This window comes from Danio aesculapii, chromosome 6 (assembly GCF_903798145.1).
Source record: "Danio aesculapii chromosome 6, fDanAes4.1, whole genome shotgun sequence".
Taxonomy (NCBI): Eukaryota; Metazoa; Chordata; class Actinopteri; order Cypriniformes; family Danionidae; genus Danio; species Danio aesculapii.
Window position 1 is genome coordinate 41,863,941 of NC_079440.1, and position 16,105 is coordinate 41,880,045.

The 16,105-nt window shown below is 36.7% G+C and overlaps 2 protein-coding genes across 2 annotated transcripts; one reads left to right on the plus strand and one right to left on the minus strand.

Annotated features, from left to right (window-relative positions):
• The first annotated feature begins 265 nt into the window (after positions 1-265).
• On the plus strand, positions 266-3,233 carry tmt1a.3 (thiol methyltransferase 1A, tandem duplicate 3). Its single transcript, XM_056460208.1, has 3 exons — positions 266-843; positions 1,017-1,102; positions 2,021-3,233. Exons 1-3 carry the CDS (start codon positions 349-351, stop codon positions 2,166-2,168), a joined length of 729 nt encoding a protein of 242 aa, XP_056316183.1. The 5' UTR covers positions 266-348; the 3' UTR covers positions 2,169-3,233.
• A 590-nt stretch (positions 3,234-3,823) lies between these two features.
• On the minus strand, positions 3,824-15,788 carry atf1 (activating transcription factor 1). Its single transcript, XM_056460207.1, has 8 exons — positions 15,619-15,788; positions 11,813-11,910; positions 11,591-11,710; positions 11,412-11,509; positions 9,310-9,443; positions 8,799-8,975; positions 8,549-8,696; positions 3,824-4,926 (listed from the first exon to the last, which is right to left on the minus strand). Exons 2-8 carry the CDS (start codon positions 11,903-11,905, stop codon positions 4,782-4,784), a joined length of 915 nt encoding a protein of 304 aa, XP_056316182.1. The 5' UTR covers positions 11,906-11,910; positions 15,619-15,788; the 3' UTR covers positions 3,824-4,781.
• Positions 15,789-16,105: the final 317 nt, after the last annotated feature.

Sequence of the window (16,105 nt, forward strand, 5' to 3'; positions counted from 1 at the left end):
TAGACAGTGTCACCATCCCCATTTTTCTCCCTCTCTTCTCAGATGGGATGGTGGGCCAAATCAAAGGTTACCACGGGCTAACTTTGGGCATCTCTGATCTAACGTGTTTTGAAAAGACAAGACAAGTTGCCCATTTAAAATACAGTATCGTTAACATTCTAACAAAACAGTATATACATAATAATAATAATAAACGTTTGCAACGCTCTTCCCCAAGTTCACGAACTGAACCTGAACTTTGGAACTCGGCTAACCGCATATAAGAGCTCGCGCTTCCGGTCTCCGGATCTCCAGCGGTCGCCTGCGCGAGAACTTCTCTAAACCGAAAGTGTAGTTTCCCGCAGTGAAATGTCGCTGTTTATGAACGCTCTCGCTTTTATATGTAAAGTCCTCACACTGCCGCTGTTCGTCGGGGAGCGGGTGGGACTTTTGTCTTTCTACAAACGCGTTTACCCCCGACTTTTGAGTAGTTTCACGATAGCGTACAATGACCTAATGAATGACAAGAAACGGGAACTATTCCGAAACCTGGAGCGATTTCAGCCCTCAAAAGGCTCTCTGCGCATCCTGGAGGTGGGCTGCGGATCCGGGGCGAACTTCGAGCACTACCCGACTGGCTCAAAGATCACCTGCACAGACCCCAACCCGCATTTTAAGACATACCTGGAGGAAAGCATGGCGAAGAACGAGCACCTGGTGTACGACAGCTTCATCGTGGCTTCAGGGGAGAATCTGCAGGGGGTGGAGGACAGCTCGGTGGATGCTGTGGTTTGCACTCTGGTTCTGTGCTCGGTCAAAGACACCAACAAAGTTCTGCAGGAGGCAAAGAGGGTCCTGAGGCCTGTAAGTTTAGTACACGTTATTACATTTAGTGTAATATCATTTCCTATTATAAATACTGCTGTTTCAATTATAATTTCTATTGAATACTTATGCATTCTGTCATATTCTGTTAACACAATTACATTTAAAAAAAAAAGATGAGAAATATAAATACTGTGCCTTTTGTTCTTCAGGGTGGAGCATTTTTCTTCCTTGAGCATGTGGTGTCAGACCCTTCAACATGGGCTTACTTTTTTCAGCATGTTCTTCAGCCATTTTGGTGACATAAAATCTTAATATTTACTTATTATCATTATATTAGGGTCTCTTGACAGTTTTTTTTTCTTTACCCTCAATAGCAATTATGAGACATATTTATACAGTGCCAAAAAGTACAAAAAAAGTTTGATTCTAATTGAAAATACTGCATTTTATATGCTTCAAAGATATTATTGAATCTTAAGAAAATATTTTGGTGAACTTCTTGCACAAACATATTGAATAAATACAGCGGGTAAAAGAAGTCATAAGATGTCATGGATTTTCCTGGTGAATATGTTTTTAAAGGAGCTGTTGACAAGAAATTGACCCTAACAAAACAAACAAGGTTTGGGCCACTCTAGCAGCTCTATCTTTTAAAAGCATTAGTTTGGTTAAAATTTCCACCCTGGTTTTATCTTCATCATCTAGTAACATAGGTGTTTGGGCTGAGGCAGATAATATTCATTTACACGGAGGAAGGGCAGAGGGTTGCTGGACAACTACTGCGATATTTCAGCTGCTGTCTGGGCCTTCCATGCATTTTTAAACGTTCCTTTCTTCATGTGTTCAATACTTTTTCCTGTTTCATTTAATTTTATTACACATAACATAATTAGTGTTGGGTTTTTTGTATGCAATGATTACTTTGATTGTTACTGACATCTAGTGAAAGTTTCAAGTCGACAGCAGCTTTAGAAATATGTTTTCTGGGGAAAAAAATGGTGATGTGTTTATTACTTTACCTGCTGTAAGTACATCCACTGTCCCAATACTTATCAAACACACATAAAGTTGGAAGCAACGTTTTTTTTTGGTTTTGGACAAAGAAAAAGAATATTATATAACATATTATAAACCAGAATGCATTCACTTAATAGAATGTTGGCAACAAAGCATGGGTCTGCTGCAGAATTTGAAAGCCTTGTATGTTTTTCAGGTACTACCTTCAAGATGGATGTGAAGCAATCCGTGCTACATGGAAAGACATTGACACTGCTGGATTTTCAGATGTGAAGCTACGCCACATTCAAGCTCCTCTGTTTTTTATGATCAAACCACATATCATTGGTTATGCAGTAAAATAATGAATAAGAATTTCCCACTACCTCTATAGAAAAATCTTCCAAAGATTTTCTCAAGCACGTTTTCCTTCAGCAAGCCCTAATCATTTCACTTACTTTGAAGTATGTTTAACCAAAAAAAAAAAAAAAAAAAAAAAAAAGAATGTTTGTACAACAAGTAAAGACTTAACGTTTTGTTAAGTATGTCTCTGTAAAATAAATAAATACTTCAATAATAATAATTAAAAAAATAATAATGAACTAAATACTTTCATCTTTATCCGCTTGTTAAGTGTGACGTTACATGAAGTAGCTTCCGGGTCCAAGCGATATATCAAACTGTATGAGGAGACTCAACAAATGGTTATAATAACTTTAGAAATAAACGTTTGCAAAGCATTGGAATACTTTCAAAAACCACGGTCACAATATGTATATCCATGCCTAATATCCGATGGCCAGAAAGTGATTACATTTTTAGAAATTGTTAAAATATTGGTGTCTGTGATGCAACAAGTCCAGAGACTGTAGTGTACACCATGATTTTATATAAAATTTACTTTATTGTGTGATATGACTTAAAAGTGGTCATAAACGAATATTTTCTTAATTCAAATGAGTAGCGGCTTGGACCCGGAAACAGTATAACATAAGTCACGAATTAGTAAGCGGATAAAACAGGCCATCAGTCATAATTTTGTGTAGTTAAAGCATAAAAGAGCCACACTGCCATCTATCAGTTTGGAGGAATGTGTCATTCAAATGAAACTCATGTATTGTTCATACTTTTTTTTTTCTGCTTAGTCCCTTTATTAATCTGGAGTCACCACAGCGGAATAAACCACCAACTTATCCAACAAGTTTTACACAGCGGATGCCCTTCCAGCTGCAACCCATCACTGAGAAGCATCCATACACACTCATTCACACATATACGTACAATTTAGCTTACCCAATTCATTTATACCACGTCTTTAGACTTGTGGGGGAAACCGTAGCACCTGGAGGAAACCCACACCAACACGGGGAGAACATGCACACAGAACTCCACACAGAAATGCCAACTGACCCAGCTGAGGGTTGAACCTGTGGGGCAATCGTGCTACTCACTGCACCACAGTAACACTTTACCTCATGTATTACATAAATGTTATTATTTTGCCTTCATACAACTATTATAACCAATATTGCATTAAAAGAGTTTACAGAATTAACTATAAAAATATATACCTATATTGTATAGTTCAGATCCCATTATTCAACACTTTGGGATTACTTATTTTCTTTCACACACACAAATTTCCTTAACATACCTCAGATTGTGAGAAGAAATCTGATTGTTCAACATTTTTAGCTGATAACTAAAATACAACAAGTTATCACTAGAAGAATTTCTTTGACATATGATTTTAAAATATTAACTGATATTTTCATGCGGTTAAAACACTATTCATTATATAGCTATCTTTTCAATTTAAAAGTCCTCTGCCTGCGTTTTAATGCAACAACCAAGATATCACGTTCCCCAAATACATTGCAACATTACTCATAAGCTAACCTTGCTTCTCCTGTCTGACCATCTGAGTGGAGTTTTTCAAGGGTCTCCATGTGAACGAGTCAAGTGAAAGAACACTGAAATTAAAAGGGGGAAAAAACAAAAACAATGACAGATAAAACAATTAAAGGCTGGAAAAATATTTATTTCGATTCACTTTACCTAAAAACAAGTGACATTGTATGTTTTGTTTTTCATCGTATGCTCCCTGATTCGATTGTCGTGTAACAGCTTGGCTTCTAAACAGTGGTAAGCCTCGGGTCTATTACTCAGCTAAAAGCCAACACGGTCCCAACCCAAGTGTGTGAAAAGCTTAAAAGACCAGTTAGACATATTACCAAGGCTTGGACTAAAAAGGTTTCAATTCTACATGATTAGTCTATCAGTCCAGAATAAGGCTTAAAATGACTTACCACTGTTTCATGTTACCAATAAGAGTAAAGCTGAAAGTCCTCACCTGCTCAGTCTCTGTAAAAAACGTCTCACTAAACGTAAAACAAAATACGGAATGGGGATAGGAATGCTAGAGCTTCCTATAAAGGGGTAAATAGCACAAAAAATGCAAAGAACACAGCTGCATGACTTGAAAAAAAAAAACACAATTGCGTCACAAATTTTATACATACAAGCGCATCTGAGATATGGTGTAAAAATACCAGTCTGTCACCTCAACGGACAGCTAATGCACTCAGCTAGCGCTTCAATAAAATTAACATTCAAAATTCCCTGGAAAAACCAAATGGGTCAAGGATAAAGCGAGATCTCCCAGTGTAGACGTGCCAACGCTTGCACAAGATACATACACAAATATAAACATCTGTCGACGGCAAATAAAAATATGTTAATGGAAAAAAACGAATCCCTCTTTCCATCTATTTTTAAAAGCGTAATTGTTGCTGTTGTTTCTGGTCAATCGTTCTTAGGCTATTAGTTAAAAATGAGCTGTATAAAAACAAGCATTCGACAGGAGGATTAAATGTATTCCCCTTGCCAGAAAAAAGTCCCTGTCTGTGTGTAAGCACATAAGCAGACACACAGGTCTGCCAGCAAAGTCCCATTAGCGTGATTGGAGGGATGTCCCACTAGCCAGTTTTAACACAGTACAGGTCCTTTAATGTCTTGAGCTCCTCGATAAGAGTCTTGTTCTGATTCTCCAGCACAGCCACCCGATTCTCCAAACACTTCACATACTCCTTCTTCTTTCGGCGACACTCTCTGGCTGCCTCCCTGCACACGGAGATTTACATTAGAGGAATGCAATAAAGAGATCTGATATGAAAAGAACCATAGCGTTTTATCTAGCCTTTTCCTACACACCATGATGCTTTGTGTGATTTATAGGGGTAACGAATGTCATTATTCCTCAGTTCTCCATGGAAAATTAAAAATGCACTGGAATTAAAGTATGAGTTCACCTAAACAAAATGTATTCTGTTATTAATTGCCCACTCTTATGTTGTTTCAATACCCAAGTTAGATATTTTAGATGAAATCCAAGAGCTCTCTCATCCTCCATAGCAGGGGTTTTCAAACTCGGCCCTGGAGGTCTCGTTTCCTGCAGATTTTAACTGCTATCTGCCTCAACACACCTGCAAGGCTGTTTCTAGAAAGCGTTGTAAGAGTTTGATTAGCTTGCCCAGGTGTGTTTGATGGGGGTTGGAGCTAAAATCTGCATGACACCGGACCTCCAGGGCCGAGATTGAAAACCCCTGCTATGGAGGATGAGAGAGCTCTTGGATTTCATCTAAAATATCTAACTTGGGTATTGAAACAACATAAGAGTGGGCAGATATATAGAAAGATATTAGTCAAGAAAAAGAATCAAAAACATTTCATGTGACTTCAATTCAATTTAATTGCAATTTTATGAAGCTCCAAGAACAATTTTGTGCACCAAAAACAAAAAATGACAACAGATTATTTTCACCTATGTCTGAAGTAATGTTTACAGTTTTTGGTGCACAAAAGTGTTCTTGGAGCTTCATATGATTACAGTTGAACCTCATGGAATGTTTTGACAGTGTTTTTGGTTCATATTCTGTACTTGAATGACTTGCAGTGAACAAACCTTGGCTGACTATGGAGGATAAGGAAGCTCTTGGATTTCTTCTAAAATATTTAAACTTGTGTTTTAAAGATGAACAAATGTTTCAGGGATTGGAATAACATGAGGGCAAGAAATTAATAACAGAATTTTCATTTATGGGTGAACTAATCCTTTAACAAATTACTTGCAGCAGATCACAAATAACCAAAGATTTCTCAAAGCCTTGGACACACCAAGCCAACAGTCAGTTTGGTTTTCATCACCACAAATGTGTTTAACACCATGCCAGCTCCTGTGGTTATTTTTATGGTGAGAAAAAAGTCTGCTACAGTGTCACGGTAGTTCTTTGCCATCAGTTTGATGTGTCCTGAGCTGTACAAGTCATTCAGCAGCAATATTATGGATGTATGTTGAATATTATTGTAGTATTTAAAATACTATAAGAAAATATGATCTAGAGCAGTGGTCCCCAACCTACAGGGCACAGACCGGTAACAATCTGTGGATCAATTAGTACCAGGCCACACAAGAAATCACCAATTATTTTCATTTTATGTGTCGGAACGATCTTTTATTTGGAAAATCTTTTATTTTGAAAAATGACCCTATTCTCTCGGATACATCTCAGTCATTTGAGCGCCACAATTTAACCCACAAGCTAGCAAAATGAGTAATGGCTCGTTTCCACTGAGTGGCACAATACGGGTCGGTACGGGTCACCTTTATTAGGCTTGTGTTTCCACTACCAATGGTACCCTTTTGGTGGGCATGGTGTATGACTGAAAGTTACAGTCGATGTCATTTTCGCTAGAAAAAACGTTTACAGTAAAGCTGTACGGGTCGCTTACATATCATATAAGCAGTTCTCACAAAACAGATGCTTTATACACATAAATACTTTTATAATTTTATAAAAAAGCCGTTTATAAATGTTTATCACAAACTTTTCTATGAACAGGATTTGATTATAACTGCAGATCAATGACAGTGCGAAAAAGCCTACTGTAACGTTTACAATTATATAAAATAAATAAATAAATGAACATATGAACACATACAGCCCCTTACAGTCTCAGATATGTCACCAATTACAGAAGAACTACACTAAGCATACATTTAGTCCATATTTAGGTTCAAAAACAACACAAAATATAGCCTACAGTCAGTGCAAACCTCCCATCAGTGTCTTTAATCTTCAGCAGCACATGTAGCCTCTGTTAGAAAGTCATTCTATCATTCTGAGTTCATATTAGTCCATAAGGTGATGATAATAGTTAAACAAGGCAGTTTGTTCAAGTTTGCTGAAAAAATAAATGTGCTTCTTTTTTTCCGGCTTCTCCTTTCCCTTCTCCTTTTTTCCGGCTTCTCCTTTTCCTTCTTTTTTCCCGGCTTTTTTCGTGCTTCATTCTCGCGTTTGTCCGTTTTTGACAGGATCGGGTTTCAAAAGCACAACCATAATCAAGCGCACAGGGAAAATCTGCTCTTCTTTTTGGCTTTGTGGCTGTTCATCAAGACAACGACAAGGTTTGTTTGAGCCCGAGTCGGCCATGGCTCGTTATTATATGTATATATGATTTCACTGTAATCTCTCGGCTGTGTATTTTAAACATGGCGGCTATTTTGTTTAATTCTGGCTTGTTGCGCAAGCGAATGGCGTATCTCTGTAAACCAATAGCGTTCAGCTGCACGTCTAGCTCCGCCTTTTGGTACCCTTTTTCGTGTTTGGTACCCTTTCGAAAGGGTGCCAAAAAAGTGGTATGGTGCAGTTCGGTACGCCTTTTGACAGTGGAGATGGCCATAAAAGCGTACCAAACCGTACCACTCAGTGGAAACAAGCCATAAGAAACAGACAGAATGTCTCTTTGCAAAGGGGAAAAGTCTCCGTGAAGAACCTACGAACTGCCAAGGAACGGATCCGCAACACATTTGTCATCAAATCAGGTGAATCAAGCATTTCTGTGCAAGAAGAAGATGAACTGCTAGAGATCACAAATGACGGCAGCCTTAGGGGCCGATCACATATTGCATCTTTTCCATGAGTTTGTTATTTCCAATGGAGGCAAGCGGCGCATATTGGGAGGGACTCGCTCATACGCTTGCAGCATCCAGGCGCACCCAATTAAAAAAATCTCAACTTTTCAATGATGCGAGTGCACCAAAAGTCACGTAACAATGACTGACCGGTCAGCATCATACTTTTGTATGGGATATACACATTTCGGTAGACTAGTTAATCGCAGAAAAACAGGAACCCCAAACACTGCAGTGCTTTTTAATTTTCTTCATAAATAAAACTTGTATCAGTTGCAGCATTGTTTTGTCAGCTTGTCATCCTCTAAGAAAATGGTGGTCGCCTACCAATCTACATATACCCAACACCACCCCCTGCCCCCGGGCCGTGGTAAAATTGTCAAGCGTTGATCGGTCTGAGGTGATATAATGTTGAAGACCACTGATCGAGAAGATCAAAACACAACAAACTCAAAAGAGCCACAAATGTGCTTGTGATGGTAACGTCTTGATAAAATACCAAGCGTAACATTATTTGACATTAAAACCAAGCAAAAAAAAAAAAAAAAAAAAAAATATATATATATATATATATATATATATATATATATATATAAAAATCAAACATACCTCTCACTCACTCTTTACTACAGATATGGATTATTTATAGCGCTAACTTATTATGTGAACTCATTTGTTTCAATTGCTTTGAATGGAAACATAACTTGAAGCGTTACCAACCAACTTCGTATCTCTAAACAAACGAATTACCTTCCACACAAATGCACCCACCTGTTCTTGGCCAGCCGTATCTCTCTCTTCATTTGTGGGTCGTCGCTCTTGCCCTGAGAGCTGATAACAGGTGAAGTCATGACAACAGTCTGAGGCAGCGAGGAGGAAGAGGAGCGGATCTGATAAGCTTGCATTTCTCCTCCTGCACCTACAACACAGAATAACAGCCAGAGTGTCTCCCTCGTCTCCTAAAGCAACAATATGAGCTGATTTCCAAATAAAAAGTGTCTTTTCGCCTTTGTGTGCCAACCTTGGAGGACCACCTGGTTGCTAGGCAGCAGAATCTGTTGTCCGTCGGCAGTCTGAGCATATTGCAGTATAGTTGGCTGGCTTGGGTTGGAGTTGGACATAGTGAGAGTCTGTAGGCCTTGCACACCCTCTGAACCAGCACTGGCCAGCTGAAGAGAGCCATTGGATGAAATGGCAACTGCAAACAAGCAAAGAAAACTGACAGACATCAAGACTTGAGATGCCAACAATTATTTTAATTGTTGATAAACATATAAATCGATAGATTATTGATGGTCAATTAAGAACAAAGCATCTACAGCAGATGTCAGGAAGTAATGAAGCAAATGAGCGTGAGTTTAATGCATTTCATTCTCCAGAATTTCCTTATTGTGCGTAATACACTCACAGGCCACTTTATTAGGTACATCTTACTGTTTGCATCATATCTGTTGCAAAACATGTAGGAAGTTACCACAGGGTGCACTCACAAAAAGCATTGTATTTAAAGTATTGATGTTGGCTGGGCTTACTATATTGGCCAGTGCTTGTCTGGTAGATTGGGGTCGGGAGTGAGACGCTTGTTATGGCAGAGGAGGTGGAACTTTCCTCTTCTCCCTCATTCTGAGTTGCCAGCTCCTCCGCTGAAAGATCATTTAGAATCTTCCTAAAACACAAAAAGGAACAGAACGTTTGTGTGTAGTGCCAAAACTCTCACGTTGTGCTTCTCCCGTTCCTCTCATGGAGGCCCCGTTTAAACCTAGTATTGAGACCTTGAGCTTGTCTATCTTCAGCCACTTCCAGAGGCAGGGTTAGTTTGCTCATTCAATAGTACAACAGAACAAATTAGCAGGATTCAATTCTGCATCCCCACAAAAGTGATAGAAAGCAAAATAAAATGATAGGGACAAAAAAAATAAGTATAAGTAAATAAGTAGACATGAGCAAAATAATTTATATGGATTTTAAAACCAAGTAGAAACGGGGCCTAATAGTGGATTTGTGTAAAGATCTGCATTTTCACAAGTAATCAAATGAAATAAAAAGTAATGCTGCATATGCTGTAGGGCTGCACAATATATCGTTTCAGCATCGATATCACAATGTGTGCATTCGAAATGCACACACAGCATCTGCAATGTTGAGTTGGGATTATTAAAATTGATCAGCAATGAAGAATGTACAGTGTTTACATTTGTGCCCAACCCCAATTCTATTTTTGTAATGCAGTCGTTGTAGATGGTGTATTCTGGGAAATTTTCGTACCCCTTGGTTTCAAGTATGGTCCTGAAAAATCTCATTTTCAATGAGTATCTAGCCCTTCCCCTTAAGCCCAACGCCTTCAAGTTAAAGAGAATTGGGACACCCCTACCCCTTCACGTGAACGCGCAAAATGAGGAGAAGGGGTAAGGGGTAGTATTGGGATTGGGCCTTGATTATTACATTATCATTGTAGCCAAGTATTGATATTTATTTAAAAGGTACAAAAAATCTGAATTAATTCATCAGCCTTGCACTGCTACAGTTTACCACTTAGGCATCAGTACATGAGGTGGCGCTTCTCGTAATGGCGGATTGAACACATATCAATGTTGCAAAAATATAAGTGCTGTTAATAAAAGAAACACATCTGATCACTTTTTGAAGCATTTTTCCCCCTTCATTTACAAATATCATGATACATTTTGGATGTTTTTTGTAATATATATCGCTGATATCGCGATCTATCATTATCGGGAGCAAAACATCATGATAATATCGTATCATATTACTGTACCTGAATATCTGACTACTTTTTTCACTTTTATCATTCAATCATATTTTTTACGCTTGCAATTTCTTTGATTCACTCCTCTACAAGATTATTCCAATTAAAGTTAATGATTTCATTCAAAATAGAGCTATTCAAGTCATCTGCTGAAATTGTTTTCATATCGCAGAAAAAAAAAAAAAATAACAAAAAAATAAATAAATAAAAAAATAAATAAATAAATAAATATATATATATATATATATATATATATATATATATATATATATATATATAAATATATATATATATATATATATAAATATATATATATATATATATATATATATATATATATATATATATATATATATATATATATATATATATATATATATATATATATATATATAAATAAAAGCTTTATTGTATGGTGTGCAAATATATGCTTTGTTCACTGCTGCTCTCTGATCAGTGGACATTTCTGGGTAGCATTATGAATAATGTACTTTCTCACTAATTCTGCTATACAGCATTAGTTTGTTGTTTTATAAATGTAGTTTTTTTATTTATGCTAAATGAGAGATTTAATTAAAGCATAAACAATCGAGTACCAAGTTTAACCCTCTATTATTACTTTACTAATTAAAGTTAAAAAAACTTAATTACTGAGGGAAAATTTTGAAGCAGGTCCACTTCTTCAATTTGAAAAAGCTTGCTGGTCATGATAAAGCCTGATAAAGACTGAGTTAGACGTGTTAGATGTGCACCAACTGCCTCTGATTTGCCAACAGATATGCAAATGAACACTAGCAGGAAGCCACAGTAGGTTGAATTCATGGGCCAATACTTTAGAGGTATATGTTTTTGCCAGAGGCTTTATACCTGTAGGATGGGCGCCGAGCTAAGATCTCTCTAGACTTCTGATTTGATGCTCCGCTGTCGCTTGATTCCTGAGAATCATCACTGTCAGACCCTTGACCCTAATATGAAAAAATAAGTAAAAAATGTCACTAAATCTAATCCAAGTGTAACATCATATTGTGTGTGTGCGCGCATGTTACCTGTGATTGTACTGGTGGAGACTGGATAACTGATGACTGTGCAGACTGAATCACACCTTGAACCTGAAACTGACCGCTGGGCAACTGAACCACAGCCACTGGATTCCCACCCAGAGACATCTTTTCACAATATGATGACGAGGGAATAAGAGAAACAAGTCATTTTTATTTTTTACTGCATCTTAAAATACTTATTTAAATGACTAATAGAAGTGTTCATACCTGGGCAATCTGTGATAGGTGAGAGGCAGTTATAGTTGTGGCGACGGAGACAGGTTGAGACTCAGAGCCATTATTGTGCTGGACCTCCTCCATTGCCACTGAAAATGAACATTGAGGCAGATGTTGGTCAGTGCTTGCTTTGTGTGTGATGCTTTTAATAAACAATATATATTTACAGAGCTTCCGTTCTTTTTTAATCTTTCTATTCATTTCTGTGATTGCCTATTTATTTTTACCTTTAATAAATAGTAGAGAGAACTTTCAGGAAATCACGGAGAGCAGAAAGAGAGGGGAAGGATTGGCAATGGACTTTGAGTGGGGACTCAAACTCAGGTCACCTTGAGCACCTTGGTGCTATGTGTCGATGCACTTAACCACTGGGCTACTGGTGCCGACTGCCTATTTTTAATTTTTAATTTTATAATTTTATATTAATTTTACAGTTAGGGTCAGAATTATTAGCCCCCCTGTATATTTTTCCCCCAATTTATATTTAATAGAAAGAATCTTTTTAACACATTTCTAAACGTAATAGTTTTAATAACTAACTTTTATCTTTGCCATTATGACAGTACATAGTATTTCACTAGATATTTTTCAAGCTATTAGTATTCAGCTTAAAGTACAATTTAAAGGCTTTACTGGGTTAATTAGGCAAGTAAGAATAACTAGGCAAATCATTGTATAATGATGGTTTGTTCTGTAGACAATTGAAAAAAAAATGGTTTAAGGAGGCAAATAATATTATTGACTTTAAAAAAAACAGCTTTTATTCTAGTCAAAATAAAACAAACAAGTCTTTCTCCAGAAGAAAAAATATTACAGGAAATACTGAGAATAAAGCCCTTGCTCAGTTAAACATAATTTGGAAAATAGTTAATAAAGAAAATACAAATAAATAAATAACAAGAGGGCTAATATTTTTTTTTTACTTCAACTGTATATGCAATTTATGGCTAGTTATTTTAGATTATCATAAACGCATATCACAGAAAAAAATACAAATAAAAAAGTATTTTCATTTAGGGCTTGGCGATTAATTGAAAAGTAATCGAAATTGACACTAGAACCTATAATTGATCAAATTGATCAAATACTTCTGTGTTGAGTGCACATTTATGGTCTGGCGCAGCCTACGCATGGTCGCATACCCCTCACCGTGGCTTACGCCAACGCTGAACGCAAAAAATTTAACCATGTCGGGACGACACGTAGTGCAAGCTCTGTGATTGGTCAGCTTGATAGTGGTGATGAGCGTGGGTGGGATTAAAGTGGTTGCACAAATAGAACACAGAAGTATAAATGCACAACTGCACAAGGCATGCACCATGGGTCACGGTGATCACTCGACAAAGTATAAACCAGTCTTGATGTTCAATTAAAAATCATAGTAGATGGTGTGTGTTTTCTTCAATTATATTAAAATTAAGTAATGCATCCTTCATTCAGAAATCTCTCACTTGTAATATGCGAGCATATTTATTGTACAAAACATTTCACTGAACTATGAGGGCAAAAAAATTAATAAATAAAATAATCGTTCATTAATCATAAATAAGTTAAAATGTTCAATTAATCAATGTTTTGATTTTAGACCAAATCACCCAGCCCTATTTTCATTCACTTCCATGCCTGTATAATTTCTGACAGTGTTGATATTTTTGATTATGTTGTGCAAACATTTTGTATGCAATTGTAATGCATTGCAAAATGTAAAATTGTTGTACATAACGTTTCCATATCCCTGTAAGATTACTTTTTACATAAAAGGTTATAGTTTTCGCAATTATAAAATGATTCATCAAAAATTTGTCTCTAAAACAGCAATTTATGGCTAGTTACATGTTTGCGGCAGTGGTGTAGTCGGGGCTATACGCACGTATACTCAGTATGCCTACTTTTTTCCACTAGCTGTTTGGGTATTACGACTTTTGAGGATCAATAATTGCGTATACCCTTGGTATACTCACTTGTTTTGCTGATTAGACTTCCCCTTAAACTGTATACCATTTTTTTTTTAACTCTCATCCTAATTTGTTGCAATTAGTGCATTTTTGTTTATATTTTGCGCCATTCCCTGCCCCCTGACGACTACAGCAGCTGTGAGAAAATTTTGTGGGTTTTTCGGAGTTAACTGAATGATGTCTCGCTGAAAAGTTCAGGTAAAATTATAAAACAGCATGGGCAGTTGGGTGGGTAATAGTACACCACCTTTTTTTTAGGACTACACCACTGGTTTGCGGTGATATCAACTGTACAATAGTTTTTGAAAAATCATTTATTATTTTTCAGGTCAATATTTTCCATGCTTTCTCACAAAATATATATATATTTTTTATTATGCATATATGCCATGTCTTGGAAATGACAGAGGAACACTTTTCTTATGTAATTTTAGGAGTAAACATAAATGAAAAATCATTTATAAAAGGAAAATGTACATGTAATTGTATACATCTAAAAAGACTGTAAATTAAGAAAACCATTATTGTTAATATAACTTTAAAATAGATATAAATATATTTGAAAAAAATACAAAGTATTTATAATTAAAAATCTAATTATAATAATCATAGATAATATCATTTTATATAATGAAAATACACATTTCAAAAACATACATGTTAATATGTTGTTAAAAAATAAACTAAATAATAAACTAAATAAACTGTATAAAAACATGTATAAACCATATTGGAAAAAAATGTATTATTTTACTCATTAATTATTTCTTCAGTTACACCAAATGTCAAACAGGAATCTGAAGGACAGGAAGAGCCTCTGGGTGGTTTTATTCATAATTTTATGTTCAAATGACAGCCAAAATAAGAATGCTAAAAATTTCATCCCAAACATGCAGTGTGTGTGTGTGTGTGTGTGTGTGTGTAACAGTAAAAAGCCTTGATTTAGTCACTGTTTCCATTTTCCCCGGCCCTGAGTCAGTCCTTCACCACACACACACTGGCCTTGCGGGCTCCCTTCCTCACATTACTGTTGCAGTTGTCCACATTTATATTCTGATTCAAGTAAAACAATGCAAGTAGCACAATATTTAAGAAATAAAAACACTAATTTACAGTATAATTATGTCATGTAATCATAGAAGACAAAACTCCTGCAGCGGTAAATCAGATGGAGCTGCTTTGTGTTGTTATTAACCGGATGCTAAAAAAACGCCCGTCAAAATACAAAAATAAGAAATGAGCGACTTCAGCACAATGTTCATTTTAATAAAGCCAAAATAACGCTGTTAACTTTAACGTAACCGACCTGTTGATAAAACATTCACGACAGTATAATGTAAAATCTCCACATTTCAAATAAACAATCTAAAGCTAATTCAGCTAACTTAACACGTTAAATAAAACACACATTTCGCCTCACATCTCAACTGTCAACCTATCTCAAATTTCGGCGGAAGTTTTCGGTGTTCGTACTGGCGTTACACAAAAGTTCCATCGCAAGAATATGAATATATTTTTTTCTAAGAATGATGCAAATTTGTAATGCGTGTCGGACTCTTAAAGTCTTATTTCCCCACGAGATCCCGATCAAAAGCGCATCTCTAAATAAAGCAAACGGCTGCTGTGTGTTTTGAAGCCTGTGGGCGACTTTATGCCGCGCTCTACAGAAACTTCCAGGCTAGTCACTGGCACGCAAGTACCCGCGTCAACAGACGTCAGCGATACGGGGAGCCATTAAAACACCTTCCCGTAAGACGAGTGCTAGAACCGAGCGGACGGGCGCCATGACGGAGCGACAGGTCGGCTGAAGAGGAAGAATACAAAACAAAAGCAGCGCGTTACCTCTTATCCGTTTGAAGCGCTCCTGGAAACGACGACGCCGTCCACGTAGATGCCAGTATTAGAGGGATAATTGGAAAAGTAATTTATTTAATAATGCATAGAATAAAGCTGGGCGGTTTCCATTGAAAATTCTAGATGGCTTCAGGGTTTTTTTTTCTAAAGGCCGCGATAAGCGCCGCCCCCTAGATGTGCGTGTTACGTAAAGCTGTATTACGCTTTGTGATTGGCCAATAGCAGTGAAACGCAAGATGGGTCTGGGGGCATGAATGAAGCAATAATAATGTGGACGTTGAGACTGTTATGCATTTGTTTTTTGATTGTATAGGGTATCCGCGGGGTCTTAAAAAGTCTTAAAATGTCTTAAATTTCAAAAACAAATTTTAGGCCATAGAAAGTCTTAAATTCTCTGAAATTTTGTGTTGTAGGTCTTAAATATTTTTTAACAGGCCTTAATTTTCCTCGGCCCAAGTGAAGCTACACAATCATC